This window comes from Papilio polytes, unplaced genomic scaffold, assembly GCF_000836215.1.
Source record: "Papilio polytes unplaced genomic scaffold, Ppol_1.0 DF821511.1, whole genome shotgun sequence".
NCBI lineage: Eukaryota > Metazoa > Arthropoda > Insecta > Lepidoptera > Papilionidae > Papilio > Papilio polytes.
The window spans coordinates 1,460,554-1,481,526 of NW_013527693.1; the positions used below are offsets into that span (position 1 = coordinate 1,460,554).

Sequence of the window (20,973 nt, forward strand, 5' to 3'; positions counted from 1 at the left end):
ACTTTCATACTTCACATGAAAACAGGCGGGAAATGCTTTTAAAATTAGCATAAGTTAAAAGGTTAACAAAACAAAGAACTCGTGGTATTTTATAATCATTGTAAATTACTTTACGCTGATACTTCATTACATCTGGAGATTCTTCCGACCTAATTATTCAAAAGCCTTATAATTACAAAGCTATGTAATAATTTATGGTAACAAGTTTCAAATTAATTAATTAATTTACTACATTAATAGAGTAAAGGAATTTAAAAATAAACGATTAAAAAAACGAATTAAAACGTGAGTGCTGAATAATGTAACACGAAGTGAAAGCGTAAGCAATTAAATTCGATTTTGAAAATAATGTAATACAGGCTTAAAACGGTAATAAAAGATGTGTGTGATTTAAAATAATGTTTACTTCTAATGATTTTCAATAATTATCTATCTCATCTACTATAGAATTAATCGAAAAAGATATTTGAATTGCGATGGGTAACATGTAAGAAGTTAAGAATGTCTTCGTACCTGTATAACGTAAACGCGCCTAATAACGACTCATCAAAATCCGCGTCTGTTACCGACCTATTTAGAAAACTATGATATACCTGCGATGTGTTAAAGTTACACAAGTGGTTGTTTTAGAGAAAATGTAGATGCATTTATTTTTGTCTGTAACTCATGGAATTTAAGAATATTTACTCATTACGTGCGTGGACCCCGTCTATAGTACATCGAATATCATGCTTATTTTTGGGCCTCAATCTGAATAATGCTTAAACTGGCGGTAATAGATGCCTTTACGTTATTTAAAAAATATTTTGGAACGCGTAAGATTGGTAATAACCCACGGTTAGACAGTAGGTCAGGTAATCGTTTACTATTGCAAAGAAAAGTAAACAATAAAATGCAGGCAACCGTTAACAAATAATGCAGCGAAGTGTGAAACGTTACACAAACACATTAAGTATGTCCCAACGTGTCCGACAAGTAGCTTTGTTCATGCAATTGACCTCATCAAGGATACCAGGGATTAAATGGTCAAAGAATTCATTGTATTGTTAACATTGTTGTTCCGCTCATCTAAACGTGTTTAATTTTACATTGAATGGTCATCATTATTTTTACACAAAACGATTTCTGCCACATGTTACGGGATGTTCAGTTTCGATGTATACCGGTAGAGGTAAACCTTGAGAGGTGGATGGATTCCGTGAAAGGTGACATGATCAAGAAGTGAGTGGTGATTGTGAAGACGGATGAGATTTTAGAGACGTTATTTAGAGGACGTTAACCCGGTGCGCCGACACTACGGGAGTAGGATGAGGTAGTGGAGAATCTTTTCACGAAGGAACTCTGTGACATTCAAGTCTTTGTAACCATGTCGTGGAGATTTCTATGTGAGTATGACTTACCCTACAAATGTGTCTCTAATACTGCCTTGAGGGACGGTGTCACTCAGCAATGTGTTGTCTACTACCACAGTGAGTAGATTGCTTCCCTTTTCGCAGACAACATCCGTGATCTCCACCTCGAAGGGTAGATGGCCCATTTCATGGTATGTCACCAGTTTACCATTTACCCACTGCAAGTAAAAAAGTATAGTTATGACATGTTTCTATACGGATAGATTTATCTTACTAATGTTATGAAATGCGAAAGTTTAGATGGATGGATGTTTGTTAGAGGTTGCCACTAGAACAGCTGAACGGATCTCGATGAAATTTGGGTTTGATGTATAAGATAGTCTGGAAGAACATGTAAGTTACTTACTTTTCGGTTTTTTTTAATTTAATTTTTATTGGTGGGGCGGGAGAAAGGTAGTTATTATATAATTGTTAAATATGAGGTAAATTTGGTAAGCGAGACAGTAAAAATAGGTTTAGAATTGGATGGATCAGCACTAGTCCAGATATTTTATTGTTCCATACATTTTATCAGACACGAGCAATGCATGTCGTCCATTCACTCATGTGTTCGTATCAGTACGGGGTTATCGCTTTATTTAATTCTTGTGTTTAAAATATTATCTAAATTGATATTCTGAGTACTCTCTTGTCTGTGTTCCTTATAAATGGAATAACCGTAATAATATTTTAACCACAATGATTGTAAAAGTTTGCATTTTAAGATTGTTGGACATTAACAATGAATGATTATGTTCAAATTTTAAATAAACTGCAAAGGGATACCCGTAGTATACTAATCCCCTGTTTAAGAGCGGCAGTTAAATGATTAAAAACGAATACTCATGAAACTCGAATTCAAAACGCATTGTAAGTACGTGTGAACCATCAGAGTGAGTGCAACAGCCGAGAATGACTTATTGAATGCTTTATTATTCTGAATGAATGACATAAAGGTGTTACAGAAGATACGAGTTGGCGGCAACTTATACAACATTCTATAAGTTTTTCCTTAAGTCTATACATTTTTTATTGATAAATAGTTGCCGCCAATAAACAAATACAGCCAAATCTACTATTTAAAATTACGTGCTAACTTCAATAGGTATGTTCTCTATTATTATTGCTTTTGATGTAAGAACAAATTAAGTATTTTATTTCTGTTAAGATGCAACTATCTCTCAAAATCGAAATAAGGGTAACAACGCTTAATAAACAAGCATCGCTTCTGCATCGCGCGCAACGACTCGAGAAATGAGATAATTTCTTTATCAGCCGTTCGCTCGTTTCTATTCACATGAGTTACGCAAAACGAACTCGACTCTCATTATCTCATTATATAGTAACACTGAAGTTTTTCTCTTGTATTTGTCGTAACTTTTCTCGCGGGTTACGAAACGCATTTGATAATTGCATAATTTGATTGACAATTTTTAGATTGCACTGATTATGAGTACAGTTATTACAGCCGGCCCAACTGTAGTCGTCTTTCCTTCCCGCCCTTTTTCTTATAAGAAAAGAGTGGGAGGGGAACGTGGACTTGAAGCTGGAAGTGACGTGTAGGAAGGGAAAATATCCTCTTTATGTGCGTTTCCTCCTCCGTCTATTGAGGGTAGGCAACGCATGAGCTATTGCGAATGTCTATGGGCAGTACTTCGCTATTTTGGCGGATTCAGGTGTAAGCTTGCTCGTTTGCCAACATATGGTGTAAAAAAAAACATTATTTAAAATGGTAATCATCTTGAAGGATTATCTTAATAACCAAGAAATTCCAGTCAATAAAGAATTTCTAATTAGTTACAAGTTGGGTTAGATTAGGTTACGCATTTATTTTTTATTGACCTATTGTATGTTCGCGAGTTTAAATGAATTAAAATCGTTTTATTTGTTATATTTACAGTTGCTATCGAATCTCGCAGCGCCTTCATTGGTCCGATCGTCGTATACATCACATGAATCGTGCGTGCACTTTATATGTGAGCATACAATTTAAATACGTTAGAAGTGGGCAAGTGGGCAACCGCGAAATGATTTGTATTCGATTATAAACGAGGCATTGTGAAGCGTCTCGATATCACCGCACTGTCCCGTAAATTGCACTTTACGATCAACCCGCGAACAGCCCTTGGGAATATAAAATCAATGTTGCTTTATCTATACCTATGTGTCTCTACGTTCATATCAAATATTAAACAAGGATCTAACTCATTTTATTCTATCTATCCTATCCAAAATTAAAGTTAAGCCGATAACACGAACCAGTATGATTTTAATGCATTTTTTTCATTCTAGTATGAAAAAGGTTAACAGATGTTACAAATGTTACTCCATTTTCAACTTAACTAAGAAAATAATCATTAATATATTCGACTAAAAACATTCATGAAAATTACAATATACACGATCAGATTGCTTAGCGTTCAGATATATCTATTTTATTCTATTCCTAAGATTGTTTTTTTTTTAAAATCAAATTGTTGATCATGAATAGCGTCAGACTGAACAAGAAATTGCATTGCATACTGGGTCATCTGTGATTATTTCGAGGTGAATGAGACGTATAACTCGCAGCTGTGCGTCTCACGAGACCGCTCACGTTCGCCAAATTGTCCAATTGTCCAATTGCCTGGCGACACATGAATGACGCGGGCGCGGACACCTCCAGTTTGAACTACACCTCGTTTGACCCGCATTACGACTCTTATGTTGCCCTAGTACTTACAATACGTTTTGAAATACTTTTAAGAATGAATTATTTAAATGTTTCTGTATTTAATCTATCTATATGTATATAAAGAGGAAAGATTTGTTTTTGATATGTATTGAAATAACTCAATAACTACTGGGCCGATTTCAAAAATTCTTTCACCATTAGAAATATAATTTATCTGTAACATAGGCTATATATTTGGTTATTTTTTAAATTCCATAGAGAAATAATGTTGTATCAGACTAGACTAGTCTAGATTAGAAAAGACCAGAACGGCATTGAGTACTTCAGTACAAGCCATAAATTTAAAATATTAATTAAATTAAAAAGCATACGCTTATTGGTTTTATAATACTGAGAGCGGGAGTGATGACTGAGATGACGGATGATAGAGTTATTTGGGGGACGAAAACCCGGTTGCCGACCTTAGGAGAGTACGATATGGTAGGAGACACGATAATACTTACAACTTGTGCGGCGTAGTGTACACTGCTAAATCGAAGCCAGATGCGCTGCTTGTTCTGTTGCCAGGCGGAGGGTACGTAGAATCTCCTGTCGTACCACACCAGTCCAACATGATCTCGTAGAGAACCGTCCTCTCCTACATCGTTGTACGATGATGGTACAGGCATCGGGATCACTGGACCTGACTGGAATAGAATTTTGTTTTTTATATTCATCACTAATTTACTTAATCATTATTTGTAGGAACGGAATACTCCTTTTATCGTGTATAATTGTACGCTCTTGGATAATTACAACTGTCTCCTTTTATGTATACTCATAATAGGAGAGAATCGTTGTAAATATAAAAGTATATCGATTAAAACTTGACTTCGTCAGTTAAAATTCGTTGACTTCCCTACGCCTACTTATAATGTTACAGAATGGACAAGTAACAGCTCATCAATAGAGATACCGTGATGCCACAAGATAACGATAAACTAATACAATAATAGTTTAAGCGACTTTTAAAATCTGTTACAAAGTACAAATGGTATAAAGCTTTATTTTGCAAATTCATCCTATCGTGATGTCGGTAAATCGAATTGTAAATGCATTACAAGTTCTATAAGGATAAAGATAAGATAGTCGATAACCTCAAAATGTTTTAAACATACTTTTTATAGTGTGTGGGAATCAGCTTTTATCCGGCGTAACACAATGAGCTATAACATAATTTACGTTGCGTGTAGAGAAATAAATATCGTTCATCATGCTTAGCAAAGTAATTTTTTGTGGCGTAAGTAGCGTACTCACACTTTGGACTAAACAATCGCTCACCTGTTGTGCGATTGTCGATTGTTTCGCAGCTCTTTCAACGGTTCAGTTGCACAAATAAATCGAGTAGTGTGCGGACCTCCATAAGCTCAAATGAATCAAAGCAAGACTAAACAGTTTGCGATAGTCCAGTTTCAGCTGTTTTACGACTGAATTGCCACTGTTTGCCTTGAAGAGGCACTTACAGATTCACCGGACTTGACGTGGCCAAGCGCGGATGGCGCTTAGCCTAAATCTTTTATAGGTAACTAATTTCGAATGCTCCCTCAGGAGCCTCGGCACAGGCCGTTACCTCGTTATTATTACCGGATTGTGATTCAGCTGGTGTACACACGATTCGATAGAGCGAGATCCTAAGAGGAGTAAACATTATCTAAAAGAGGTTTTAATACTCTTTTTGAGATACATCTGTATCTCTCATATATATCTCATACTGTGTATATTTCATACTGTATATCTCATAATGTGAAACCAGCTTTTGTATTTCAACGCCGGTATTGGCGGATACAATCAATATGTTATTTGCGCTTTATCTTTGTTTATTTCATTTTTTGTTAACTAAATTGACCTTATTATTGACCGAAGCAGGAAAAAAGTGTATTCTCGTTACTAATCAGCTTTATGTACATAATGTTGGTAAATGAGTACTAAACAAGCAAAACTAAACCGCAGACATCACACTACTAAATCCGGGAGTGTTAAAATAACATCGGTTTTGAAAGGTGACTTATAATAAAATTATACATTTACAAAAATATTAGTAAAACTTTAAGATACGTTGGAACACTGGAAATAAGTTTAAATTACTAATTGCTAATATTATAAATGCGAAAGTTTAGATGGATGAATGGATGTTTGTTAGAGGTTGAGTTTATAGTCTTAACGGCTGAACGGATTTCGATGAAATTTGGTACAAATGTAGAGGATAGTCTGGAAAAACACATAGGCTATTCAATTTTGTTTTTTTTATTCCACGCGAATGGAGTCGCGGGCGAAAGCTAGTAAATAGATACTTAAATGGCAAAACAAAAGAAGGTATTCATTGGGAAGAAGAAATTTTTTGACATTTGATTTAGTAAATAATTTCATTTACTTTAGAAACGGATTAAAGGAATTTCAAATACAAATTCATTATTTCTACACTTAACTTTCTGTTATTATTTTATGTTGAATAAACACAAATTGGTTTTGGTTTATTTGGTTATTTGGTTTAAAATCATCCATCATCCTTTCATTAGTCACCTCTTTCACGAGACAAATGAATTAGTAAAATAACGAAAATTACCTTTTCTAGATCGTGTTCGTACCATCCATTGCGGTATCCATGTTCAGGATCTGTTGGGGACTTTCTGAAGTTCCATATTCCGTCTAAAGTTATCACATCTCGTGTGTCGCTCGCCTGTGGGTACAATGCAGCACCAGTGTTAGGTTGTGCTCGTCTCTTCTGCGTATATGTTATCTCATTGGAACTAGACGACCCAGGTACAGTCGCATCGACAATTATAACAGATAATGTTGACAATAATAATGTCGATAGCTTCATCTAAAAATAGAGGGTACAAATTAAAAATTGTAAAAACAAAATTCATTAACATCATTCTCAGGTATAGACTATAAACGTTATGGTTGCAGAATTTAAAAAACAAAACAAATTGCTTTAAGGAATCTGTGGAAGAGAAATTTCTTTCAATTTAGAGAATTCGAAATTCGAAGTAGGTGAAATTTAAAAGGAAGGATGCTATTTGAATTCGCAATTGTTATTAGAAAAAGTTTTAGCACAATAAGTAGTGGCCGCGTAAAAGAAAACTGCCATGCGTTTGGATATTCGTAACAGCATCAGTAGTTTCATTCTAAATGCATGACGCAAAAATAATTAGAATAAGCATAATGTGGAATTAACTGAGAAATACTACCACAGATAATATAATACAAAACTAGTACTACTTTCTTTATACCTTCCAAAAATGTAAGTTATTAATAAATTAGTACATACATTTTAGCATTTAAATAAAATAAATCCAGTTTTATTTAAATGCTAAAATGTAACATTACAGTAATTAATTATTATGATAGTTATTTCTTGTTACAGAGTTATTTTTGTTTAAATCTTGCAGTCAGCTGTTATAATCTATACCTACTTGTCTATGCTAGTATTATAAAGAGGAAAGATTTTTGTCTCTACCGTATAACCTCAAAACTACTGGATATATTTTTTAAATCCCTTTACCGTTAGAACACTAGCTAGATTTTTTAAATTTCGCGGGGACAAAGTTGCGAGCAAAAGCTAGTGATTTATATTTGTTGCCCTTCAGTGTTATATAATACGTCAGTGTATGCTAATTGGACAGGATAAGTGTGTTTATTGGTCAATATTCGTGTGGATCAGATGAATGTTTAATTCATTGGAAAGTGAAATATCCGAGTGATTGCCATGCGCGCCGTCACCCACCGTCCACGCTGTGCGCTGCATGCGATCACATCTTAATTCGATAGGAAAGTGACTTCAAAATATCTTTAAATTAGGAATTGGAAATGTCTAGCGATTCCGGTAATTGCCTTTTAATGCCCTCGTATTGATTGATTAACTATTTTTCTACATTAACTAACAATTCATTGTTATATGTAATTAAAATAATCTCTTCTTGATTTCTATTTTAGATAGATTATTATATAATAAAAGGGGGAAAACGAGTGACGAGAACACCGAGATGTTTAATACACGCATGGAAATCCGCAACACCAGAGGAACTACAGATGTGCTGGCCTTTGAAGAAATGATAGGCTTGGTTCTTGAAGGACCCTAAGTCGTATTGGTTTGGAAATACCGCCGAAGACAGGCCGTGTTTGTTGGATTTTGCGATAAGTGTAGCAGAAGAGAAGGTAAGTAGTTATATAAAATATGAAATTGTTAACCTGTAAAATGCTAGAAAATTGTTACTTACATTTAAATTTTCAATTCAAAAGTGTTCATTTAAAAAAAATCGACTATGTATAATAACTGTTGGTTTTTAAGTTAAGTTGTCACGATCAAGTTCACATTACTGACTACCAAGCACAGGTGGTAACTTATAAGGTTAACTTTTAATTAAAAAGATAACGCTATCGGCAAACAAGTTTCATTTAGAAGTGTTTTTAACGTTTTAATTATAAGGATGTGCGAAATGTGTACATTTTAAACAGCTTTTGTCTTCATTAACAAACGAGTTATGTGTTTGATTGTGATTAGTCCTGTAGTCGATACTAATGCATCCTTTAATCGGAGGTAGTTTATGTAAGGTACATTATAGGTTACTTTTTTTATTCCGCGCCGATGAAGTCACGAACAATTGCTTTTTAACCAATAAACTTGGCAACACTTTTATTAACAAAAGTTTGTAATAATTAATGTTTATTTTAGGCGTATATGTTACGGCGTAATGATTAAATGGAACATGTGGTTAACAATTATGTTTGCACAGCGATTCATTGCATTATCTGTTTTCTAACCTAAAAATATTGTTTTAATTTTTTAAAATATTTTTGGTTATATTACAGTAGCTAACATTGTCAAAATGTGAGCAATTAGTTAGTTTTGTGTTACAATATACATTTTTTAATGTTACTGTGTGTGCAAAAAGCTGGTATAAGTAATGTGTTGACATTTAAGGCTCTACGTGTCTAAACACCTACGACATAGATAAAAATCTCGGCATGCGGATATCGCTCAAACAGTCTGGGGGCTTGAATTTAGATATCATTACAGGATAAAAATAATCTTCCAGATATTTACGTTCTTTAGGATTACAATTTGTTTAGGTATAATTCATTATTTTATTCTTTAATCCGAAAGAAAACAAAGATTAGGTAACATTATTGCTCTAACATTCAAAAAAATAAGACATGAAAATATAATTTTGTACATTGTATTTAGATACAGATATATAAACATAAATTACACATATCTTTAACCTTTATTGACATTGCAGATACGTGATATTTAAATTGTCTTAACAGTCGAATTCCAACGAAGGTCAGGTGCGTTTGTCTATGCTCCCACGCCTAACAATCGCTTATTGTACGCAGATTATAAAATACTGATCTTAAATACATCTCGATGTTATAATTAATAGATAACATGTTACGGTTTTGTCTCTACTATGTTCGATACCGATTGAAGATAAGATAGAAATACCACAATAGGTACTACAATATTTTTCCGCTACTTAAGTTATAAAGTCAGCTATATAAATAGTTCAATTATTATTAATTCTTACCACCAGATACCGTTTTTTTTTTGTTGTAATTGAAATACAGACTCTAGTTCTATTAGTTGCAAATTTAAAGTGATTCTACGATATCTGGCGATTATTTTTATGTCCAAGCTAAATAAGTCTTTATAAACAGTTCTTAAACATGAGTGCCGCCAGGATAGGGTGATCTACACCTCAAAAGGATCGAAAAATATTAGCCTGCTAGCCTTGCGGCGCCTTAGTTACTATTTATTCACGTTTGAGTCCTATTATATCCTTATTATTTAAACATGTTCAATTAAATTATTAGATGTACCCACGTTCAATAAATCAATCTATACAAAGGTCAATAACATCGCAGTGATGTAATTGTTCAAACATAATTATAAAGAAAACCGATGTTATGTCGATTTATTCAATCCGAGGTTGTTGACCTTTTGTATTTTTTGTGACCGGTTCTTTGATTAACGTTATTGCAAATTTATTAAGTTATCCTAACGGTAGATACGATAGTTTAATAAATCTTCGATTCTTTGTTTGTTTTTATGAACAAAAATATAACATTTTTAGTGTTTTTAATAATCATTTTACATAACCTTAAATTCTACTACAGGATGTTTTAAAACTTTAAGATTCTTTTGGTTTTCGACTTATTTAATGCACATTATTTTTAAATTGATATATATTAAATATAATAACTAGCTCGCTTGTGGAATATGTGCATTTATAGACAGCTGATTATCTCAGAGATATGTTATTAAGTGGGGGCCCATTAAAGTCCCCCATTCACTGCGGCCACTCTGAATGCAGCATTGTGCCTTCAGGACATTATCGGAGATCTCGTTTGAAGTGCGCTGGGTAATGCAAACCTTAGAGCGTATTATTTATAAATGTTATAGAGCTTAGTGTTTTACTATAACTTAAATGTAACTTAAATCTATCTTTAATGGTACTGATTTCCATTTCAAAGGTGTGATCACATACAAAGAATACAAGATTTACACGTATAATACTGTCCATATTTTCTGTTGTTTTTTTTAATAATATGAGTCTTCAATTCTGTTAATATTTTTTTAAATTATTGCGTCAACTTGAATAGGTTTAGTGTGAAATATGATATTGACAAATTTCAATAGTTAATACAAATATGATTGGTTCTAAGGAAGTATATACTGTAGCAAGACCACATATCTACAAGTGTGTAGTATGTTTATTGTCAACATAGTATAAGTGCATGCTTTCACGTTCTAATAAAAAATCTTACTCAGCAATATCATATTACGTTGGTTGACAACTGCTTTATGAGATAACATCGTGCTAGTAATTCGATATCATGTTCCAACTAAGATTACTCTCAGCTTTTGTGATTCCTCACGTACGGTAATGCGATATTGTAGGAAAGCGCTACTTGTCAATTTCTAGTGAAGCCTGAGATAAGGAGGTTACAGTAAGCGTTTGAATTGGCACGTCGGGATCTAGAGCACCTTTCTGCTCGACGTGCCAACTTAATTTCGAATTTATACATCGGTTTATTAACTAGGCACTTCAAGGCTTCGTCCATCTTTATTCCAATTACTTCACTTTTAACCCCTTTTTGTAGACCAAATATGATTTACTTGAAGAGACGGTCATAATTCGAACACAAAGTATCATTAAATTAACAAAACAAGCAAATAAAAAGTGTTTATAAGGTTTTGTAAGCCGTAAATTTTTTTGCAACAAATTCTCTTTTTTTTTATTTTTAATTTATGTAAATTAATCTTAATGGACAAGAAACTATAGACGATATTTGATTTTATATTGTACATGCGTCTTTCGCATTGGCAACCTCGATTAGTTCTTGATAAAATTTTAATGGGTCTTCACATTGGCGTGAACATAAAGTAGTTTTAACATAGCATATGTGCACTGCGCATTTGGGTCACTGTGTTAATACCGTGTTTATACATAACTTATATTCTAAAACACACGACGTTCATGCTCTTGCTGCAGCTAATATTATTAACTACAGATTAAAAAATTCTTTAGATTTTTTTGATATGCATGTTTACTTTCTTAAAAGGTTTATAAGACTGGCCATTTATCTTTTTTATGATTAAAAAATGAATCAATCTGAATAGTACTTCCTAGTTATTTGTTTTGTTACATCTGGTATGAATTAATTAGATCGTATTTCTTACATCCGTGAGATAACAATGACTAAAGTTTTTGCATCTTAATTTAGAGGCAATGTTATTGTTAATAAATTCAAGTAAAAACACATAACCAAACAAATTACCTTTTTCCTTTTTGTACATTATGTTTCATTATCAATTAAGAATTCATGATTTTAAGAATCTTACTAATATTATAAATGTGAAAGTTTGGATGGATGGATGGATGTTTATTACAGTTTGTAGTCTAAAAAGCTGAATGGATCTGGATGAAATTTGGCATAGATGTAGAGGATAGTGTGGAAGAATACATAGGTTACTTTCTTTTGTTTTTATTAATACCAGACGGACGGAGTCGCGAGCGGAAGCCAGTGTTAAATAACTTGAAAGTAAACTACGTTTTAGAACATGTACTTTTCAATTAACTAGCTACTTGTTCGTCGGACTAAAATTTTGTCTTTGTGTTTAATAGTCTAATAAAATATTAAAATTTAATTTGCTCTTTTTAAGTTGCGTCACGATGTACTTTTTCTCACGAGGTCTTTATACCCATTAAGGAGTCCTAAGTTGTCATTTTTAATTTCGTATTCACTACTGCTTTGAAGGACACAGTTCGCAGTCCCCTGTGTGACAATTTATGGGGACGAAATGTTATAGAGCACACACACAGCTATTTTACGTGATATCGCGTGATGCTATGAAACGTGTCGTGTTACTTGACACGGAATGATAAATTAATGTATTATTAAGTTATTAAAAGAAGCAGTTGATATTAAAACTAGGGAGGGAAAAGAAAGGTGTGGTAACTGTCGTATCATCATGTCAACTGTATGTTGTCAATTGGGTAGGGGAACAGGTAAAAGAGACTTTATCGTAGTCTCTTGTAAAACTGCTGTAAAAAACCTTTAGATAGTCAAATATATTGTACATGTAAATAATAATATTTATAAGAATTAAAAAGCTTTATTTTGATACTATAATTCGCCGAGATTTTGCCGTGAGAATATGCAGTGATACGTGTTTTGTATTAACTACATTGTAAGACAAATTAAGGCTACTTCACATGCACGACTATGCTTAGACAATCTGAATATTTGATTTATGCGATATTAATTTGAACAAATTTAATCCTTAAAAGACTATTTTTCGTATAAAATAGCAGATATTAAGTAACATATTGTGTATGTAATTAAATACAATCTTTTAACTTTTAGAATAAAATCGACAATTCTTAAATTACAAACGTAAATGTCAATCAGTTTTTGCCTAAAGTAATTAAATCTTTACACCTATCTAAATATCAGATACGTATTGGGCAACATAACTGGCAGCATTAAATATGTTTTTTGCATGACAACTAAATTAATTTTGACAAGACCTTCAAAGCTTTTGGATTACAATAAAGTGTAGCTTGTAATTGAATAATTCGAATGTAAAAAAACTGTCGAATTATAAAATCAATCTTTAAGCTCTCGTATCGTGCTGTCAGCTATAGATGGCGCTAGATCTAGTGGAAAGCATTGATGTGGTTTTATTTGTAATAGTTTTTACATCTATTTTATGTTTTAAAGTTTTTAAAGTCTAGGTGGGTGAGCTCCAACACCGTTGCTCCTAACGACGCCCAGATCGCATATTATACTATTGAAAACAGATCTTGTTCGTCTTAAAGCTTTGTACAACAGAAATAGTTGCCCAAATAGAAATCAAATTAAAATTATTGAATCACTAAATCGCGAAACTTCAATGTGAAGGTGTCCTAATTTTCACACATACTTGTTATGAATTATTATGCAATGATTATAGTTCTCCAAGTGGTTATATTAACAGAGTAGGCGTCGCGAATTTGTAATGACACGTCCTGGAGCGGTCCATACGCAAGTATCAGATGATTTTATGCGAACCTTCCAACATGATGACATTGCTTTATGTTGTACCGTTAGTTCCTTGTTTAACTTTATAACACGATTTATATTTCATATTACCAAGAACTGATTACTACTACTATTGGTTAATGACAAATCATACTATCATACTAATATTATAAATGCGAAAGTTTAGATGGATGAATGGATGGATGAATGTTTGATAGAGTTTGTAGCCTAAACGGCTGAGCGGATTTCGGTGACATTTGGTAAAGACATAGCGGATAGTCTGGAAAAACACATAGGCTACTCACTTTTCTTAATTTTTAATTCCACGCAGACCGAGTCGCGGGCGAAAGCTAGTAATTAAAGACTACCAATATTTAGTGTTGATTTATGTAGAAGTAGTTAGAAGGTACCCAGAGCAATCTCTTATTTCTACTTTAATGATTTTGTGGTCTAAAAGTTTCTATGCTTTTAGTGGGGATATTATTTTTGTCGGCAACTTGATCTATATAAGTTGACTTGTTCCATGTTATTGTCATTGATAAAGATTCAATATCAGAATGCAGTTGCTCTATCTGGTTTCTAAGGTAAATTTAGACCGTGTTTTTCAAAATCGTTTTGGATAAGTTAAACGCAATGTAACACATATCCCCTATAAGCGAGCGCAATTTATGCGTCGTTAAGCAGAATTTTATGCCTCATTACAAGCAGAGTTGTTACGATATTACAAATGTAATTTGTTAAGCCGTGTTTACTTACGTATATCAGTACCTGAGTTATGAAAGATATGAAGTTTTTTGTCAACTGTGTTAATATATGCCATGAATTATCTGCTTCGAATATTCTATTTGAATTGTTTCCGACAGGAAGTTTACCATTTCTTACAATTTATTAGCGATTTAAAAGTTTACACTAGTGAAATAGTGAATAGAGTAAAATTGCGAATATTTTACACAATACCAAATCATTATAACACTGAATAGAAAGATTGTCATTTAACGTCGTTTTTTGAACTGAATAATTTTGTAACTAATGTTTTGGTGGATTACGTTTACGTTTTTTATTCTAAATATTTTTTTAACAATTTCTGACACGTGTCCTATCTGCAAATAACATACAATAACCGTAGTTCATGTAATGTAAAGCAAAATATACAGTAAAATTTATTTTTTCGTGTAATCTTTTTTACGTTTTACTTTCTTTTAAAATACCATAGAAGAATGTGATTAATATAATAAGAAGTATATTAAGACGAATAGGTAATCACATTCATGTCTTTGTTTCTGTTTAAACAATGGGCCTTATTGATTCTAAGGAATGCGTAAGCTTAGATTAACTGTTGTTCCGCAAATAAAAGCGAGAGTAATTGTAATAATAGGGACCTTGCATAATAGTTGTAAACATATATCTAACTGGATGATGCTCGCCAGCGTGAAATTAAAAAATTATAAAAAATATAGCCTAATAGCTTTCGCTCACGACACCGTCCGTGTGGAATTAAAAAAAAAACAAAAGTGAGTAGCTTATGTGTTCTTCCAGACTATCATCTACATCTATGTATACCAAATTTCATCGAAATCCGTCCGGGCGTTTAGGCTACAAACTCTAACAAACATCCGTCCATCCATCCATCTATTCTTTCGCATTTATAATAGTAGCTTTTTAATAGTGAAAGAATTTTTAAAATCGATACAGTAGTTTTTGAATTATTTCAATATGTACAAAAATACAAATATTTCCTCTTCAAAATAATAGTACAGTTAAGTCTACTTTACAATTATTCAAATTTTCGTGACTGTTCAACTACTTCTTTTGAACTGTGAATATAATTAAAAAAATATATAAGCAATCCGTGCCGATTAGTTGTCAGCACTATTAAATGTCTGATAAACACATGCGTGTAGTTTCGAAGGTTACCAGACATTTAATTGTGTTGTCAGATCGTGACATTATATGACATAATTACAGATTTTATATCGAAGCGTTTTTGCAACATTTGCGAATACATCACACCAGTATACATAATTATGGTTTCCATTGAAATACACAATTTTTAAAAATTATGGATAAAGTTATGTTTTAATATAGTTATTGTTTAAGAATTTAACGTAAAAAAAAAACATATCTAATTATTGTAACTGAAATAAATAATGGTCCCATGTTTCAAAGATTCAATTTTCTTGAAATAAATCAATCGTCGGATAAAATAAAACTTTTCCTGTTAAAAAAACAATTTTCTTGTAAACATTTGGTTTTTTCAATTTACAGCACGGTGAAGCGACAATAATTGCAATTTATCCATACATTTTTCAATTCGAATTTCAAAAACGGTTTTAAAACGACAAATAAGAGAAACGAAGGAGTAATATTCTCTTAAACAGCCGTCTCAATTAGTATTAGCTCGTTATATGATGTAATTAAACAAAACTAAAAAATGGTAAAAACCTAACAAGTTTACCTGGTGTTTGAATCAATCAGTTTTTTTTCCGTATAAAAAGTGTAGTTAACATTTACTTAAGTAGTATAAAAACATCAATACCATTATGTACAAGACAAACCATGAGGAAGGGTTCCGTAATATTAGTCGGAAGTAATAGACAGCACAGATTCCGAGATTAATTCTTCGCGCAAACCTTTTAAAATCATACTGAAAGCGGTGAATCTACCATTATGTGTCGTCATCAGGCTCCTTATCCTATTCTCGTAGGGTCGGCACGACAGGTTTTTTTTCCTCCAAATGATTCTATCATACGTCATCTCAGTCATTACTATTATTATCTGTGTTTTTTTAATTTTACAACTCAGATGGGTTGTGCTATCTTGACTATTTTGTCTATTAGTCTATCAATTATGAAAAATATTAGGACTGACAGATAAAATTCCTCTAATTGTTTAAAAATGATTCCAAGATTGCTTAGAATTAAACTTAAGATTTTTCTATTAATATTATTGATATTAACGTTTTTGTATTTGGTCGTATGAACCCTAAAAATTTAAACAAAAACCTTTGTTGGTTGTAAATACTTCAAGTTACTTATTATCCTTTTATATCATTGATTTTAATTACGTAACACATAATAACCAGGGTAATTATATTTAAAGCGTGTTTTTCATTGTTTTTTTTTTGAATAAATTATGATTTGTAATTTAATTGTAACAATTATACATTGTTGTAATAAAATTGAATTTACGGATAAACGTTAAGGACTAGGAATTTGTAATTTATTGGTCGAACTCGACAGGCGTTACAATGCTTAAATAATAATAATAATTTATTATGTCTTTTGTATAAATTTCATAGAAGCCTTGGTCCCTATAGTAGATTGCCCTGGAACAGGAGCCAATTCCTTCCCAAATACTTCATTGCGATTTAATGTCTACACAAAGAAATACATTACGATTAATTAGCCCTTTTGACAAAAAAGGAACAAAAAAACATATATCCGACCCTTAAATAACTATTATATGTATTGGTAACATTTTCAAATAAAATAATTAACAATTCGATTGTGCTTTTTTTAGTTAGTGATGATATTAAATTATGTTAACGTTTTATAGTTTTTTAGGGCACGAAAATTATTAAATTTTTAAATTAAAAAATAAAAATATACCCGTACATGTAGGATAATAAATACCATAAAGTCATTGAGTATATCCGATATTGTTTTGTTTAGTTCTTCCGTACTCCTTATCTATGCACTTACCCAGGAGTCCGGAAGGGTAAGACGCCAATGTTATCATAACTAAATGTAAATATACTTCATTAAACTAATAATTATCTATACTATTATAATAAAGCGTAAACACACACTTCTTTGTTGCCTAAGATGTCAGCAATCACAGCATATTTTTGAATAGTTATTTTTTAATAATAATCCCTACACTTACGTCGCACTTTAGGCTATATATTTTCACGCCATTAAACTTAGGGGGTAAAATTTTTGCATAAAAATCCTCATGCAAAGAAAGCAATTGTTATTTGTGCATTTGAATTTTGACATTTCATGCGGATGAAACCGCACTGGAACAGCTGGTTGGTGATAATTATCAACTTGTTTTCAAGAAAATTATTACAATGTTTACAAAAAAGTTTTCAGTATAGCTTTTTTTATAGATTATACTAAATATTCATTTATGACCTGGTGGTATTAAAAATTTCGGAAGATGTTTCGTATAATAGATACAGCTATTATACGTGTTTCTCAATTTAATGCAATCGCGTTGAAATCGGACGATATTTCAGCTGCAGTGTCAGGGACGGTATTTTCGACATACATTTCTAGACAATTTATTCAGGTAATTTTGAAATCTTATTTCAATTTTACTAAAACTATAAAAATAATACAATTTTTACAGTGTTAAAAATAATCTTTTGGTTCTTAAATTAAATTATAGAAAAATGCGAAGTCATGAAAAATTAAGCACCTCCAATTTTTTTATTTTACGTTACTTTTTTTAAATAATAAATAATAAGCTACAAATCAAATTTTAAAACCGTAAAACATGCATTATTGTAAAAAAAATTGTCCTAATAATCTTTGCAGTTTGCGAAATGTTTTTAATTTAATGTTTACGATTACATATAAATCAATAGGATTTTTATAAAAAAAAGTGTTATCAAGCATTAAATTAACTACTTACTTTCATGTGCAACACTTTCTTCTAACGAAAATAATTAGTAGTTTTCGCACCTTAATACAGTTTGTATTAAACACTTTTATTTTACGGCATCGGTTTATAAAAAAATTAACCGATATTTTTAAAAATTAAATTTAGCATCGCGGGTCTACACGTAGTATATTAAAAAAAACATACATTCAACCTCGGCGACGCATGCCGACGCACTGGCTTCAAATAAGATTTGTTGTCAATGTTAGGAACGCGCCGGCATAATCCGGCCGAATTGAAACTGCATGCATTACTTCAAGATCAGAACACTTTAGTTACAACAGAATTAAGTCGCTTATTAAATATTTCACTTTCTAGCTGATAGTATCGCTTAATACTGGAGAACAAAGTAAATTAACTAATGAAGTGCAAGGAGGGGCAGCGATAAAACGCGGTCACACTATGTACACACGTCTACACTGATGTTATTAATATGTAGCTTAAATTTATTGTTTTCGTAACGTAAGAAGACTTATTAAATATACGAGTAGTGCAACTGGACACTCGGATGATTAAATATTTTTAGATCAGTGTTGTTCATTACTCATTGTAGTAGTTGATTTTAAGTCATACGAAGGCTTAAAATAAAAAAAAAAAGTATCGTGATACCTCTGTCATTCTCCATAAGAAGGTAAAAACGAAATATGATGTTTTGTACAAACGTTGTAATGGAAACACAAAATAATACTAAAACAAACAGTAAAATATGTAGATTCTCGGTGAAGGGCAATACCGGTTCGTAAAAAGGATGTTTAATTGTAATTATACACTAATACGTTACATATGTACATATATTAGCGTAATAATTATTCTGCATTTATAACTTAAACAATAATAAACAACATTAAAAAAACATAAACCTTTTATTTGTTTCTCTTTGGGGTTGCTTTGAACGTGGATTGTCATATTTTATTGATTGCCAGTAAGTAATAGAATCTTTTTGGCTAACATATTAAAAAAAATTACGTTCAAAGTCTTAAAAATAAATGTCCTTGTTTAATATACATAGTAAATAAATTTCGTGCTTTGTTATATTCAGACACAAAGTATTTATTCTCAAATTATACCATGAATGTCATCTTTAGACAATATGTGACCTAGAAAGAATTTTATCGTCATTATTACCGTTTTTGTTTACTCTATTTTCATGTTAGAAGTTATCGGAACCGTTTTATAATCTGTGAACATATTTCTTTCACGGTCATCATAACACTGTTTGTTGTGTTATAGGTCAAAGAGCAAGCGGCTGTGTTTGATACTTATTAGATAAGAAAATAAGTATTCTTCCATCACACCGATGAACTTAATATAATTTCAGTCTGACGTTAAACATAACAATTTTTAATCTGCTTTGTTATTTTTTACTTTATTCAATTCTTTACAAACTATTGAAAACGAACATCTTGAGAAGATCATAATTGTATTTTCTGAGCACATACTTACCTACAGATTATTTCTTCTTAAGAAACGTTTACGGTCATTGTACTTTAAAGTATCAAATTCTATTGATCGTTTTTGCTAATTTAAGTGTAGAGAAGGATCTCTGCAGATGGATATGTCGCGCTTGGAACTGATAACTTTTGTCTTGTTTTTACTTTATAGTTTATTCAATCTCTGTTATTAGTTCGAATGTTAATCACCGCTATCAACCGCGATCGTCAGCGTCAAAATGTCTAAAAACAAATAGGCACAAAATACCACAGGTTTATATCCTATCTATAGATTTGAGGTTAAGAGTCAAACTTTCGATTTTGAAAATGGAATCGCCAGTATATTTTTTTTAAATAATGAAAACTGTTTTTTCGATACTGTACTTTGTAATAGTTTTATTATCTAGAAGGGTTATTAAGGAAAATAAATGTCCTTGATCTTTTACCAATGTCAATGTGCCTTTGATTAAGAGTTCTTTATAGTGTCGAAGCAAAAAGAAGTACATTTGCTACTTATATTTTGCATACGAGCATTAAGGTCATATGGATGACATCCAATTTGATATTATTATCAAAACAAATCAATATAAAACAAACTACTAATAAAAGGTAAAAAAAAATACCTTTTTAACGAAACTGTGAATGCGAATTTATAGTCTTTTGCTTAATCCTCATATGAAACTATATGTTTTGTGATGTTAGCCAATAAGGTATGAAAATTTGCATCATTCTGTTGGCAGAAACATGATTAGAATTCGCGTAATGCAAAAAAATAAAACAAAATACGAAAGCTATTAGATGAATGCTAAGGGTGTTTGCATATTTATTGTATTTCACACTATTTCGACACACAGTGCTATGCGTTTACAAATAACTTTACACTAAAAACAGGACAGAAGATAAATAATTTCTGGATTGCATAATGGACATCCAGCTGGTTACATGTACATTAGAAAGAACATAAGATTTGTTATATATTCGTAAAGGGGGCCTTTCCCCCACTTAGATATTACAAAAATGTAAATATAATATACTAGCTCATGCTTGTGACTTCACCCGCGTGGAATTAGAAATAAAAAATGGCCTATGTTACTCACAGATAACGTAGCTTTTTAACAATAAAAGATTTTATGACATCGGCCCAGTAGTTTTTGAGTTATTTCAATACATATATGAACACAAAACCTCTTTAAAATATTAGTATAGATGAAAATAACTACTAATTTTGATTGTATGTAAACTA

At 31.8% G+C, this 20,973-nt stretch overlaps 1 protein-coding gene across 1 annotated transcript in view; it reads right to left on the reverse strand.

Annotated features, from left to right (window-relative positions):
- Positions 1 to 6,919, reverse strand: part of LOC106108649 (beta-glucuronidase) — a gene marked incomplete in the record, with an annotated part of 11,984 nt that extends 5,065 nt beyond the window's left edge. The window contains 3 exon segments of the mRNA XM_013289904.1: positions 1,401 to 1,570; positions 4,569 to 4,751; positions 6,668 to 6,919. Of these exon segments, the coding sequence (XP_013145358.1) occupies positions 1,401 to 1,570; positions 4,569 to 4,733 (335 nt within the window).
- Positions 6,920 to 20,973: the final 14,054 nt, after the last annotated feature.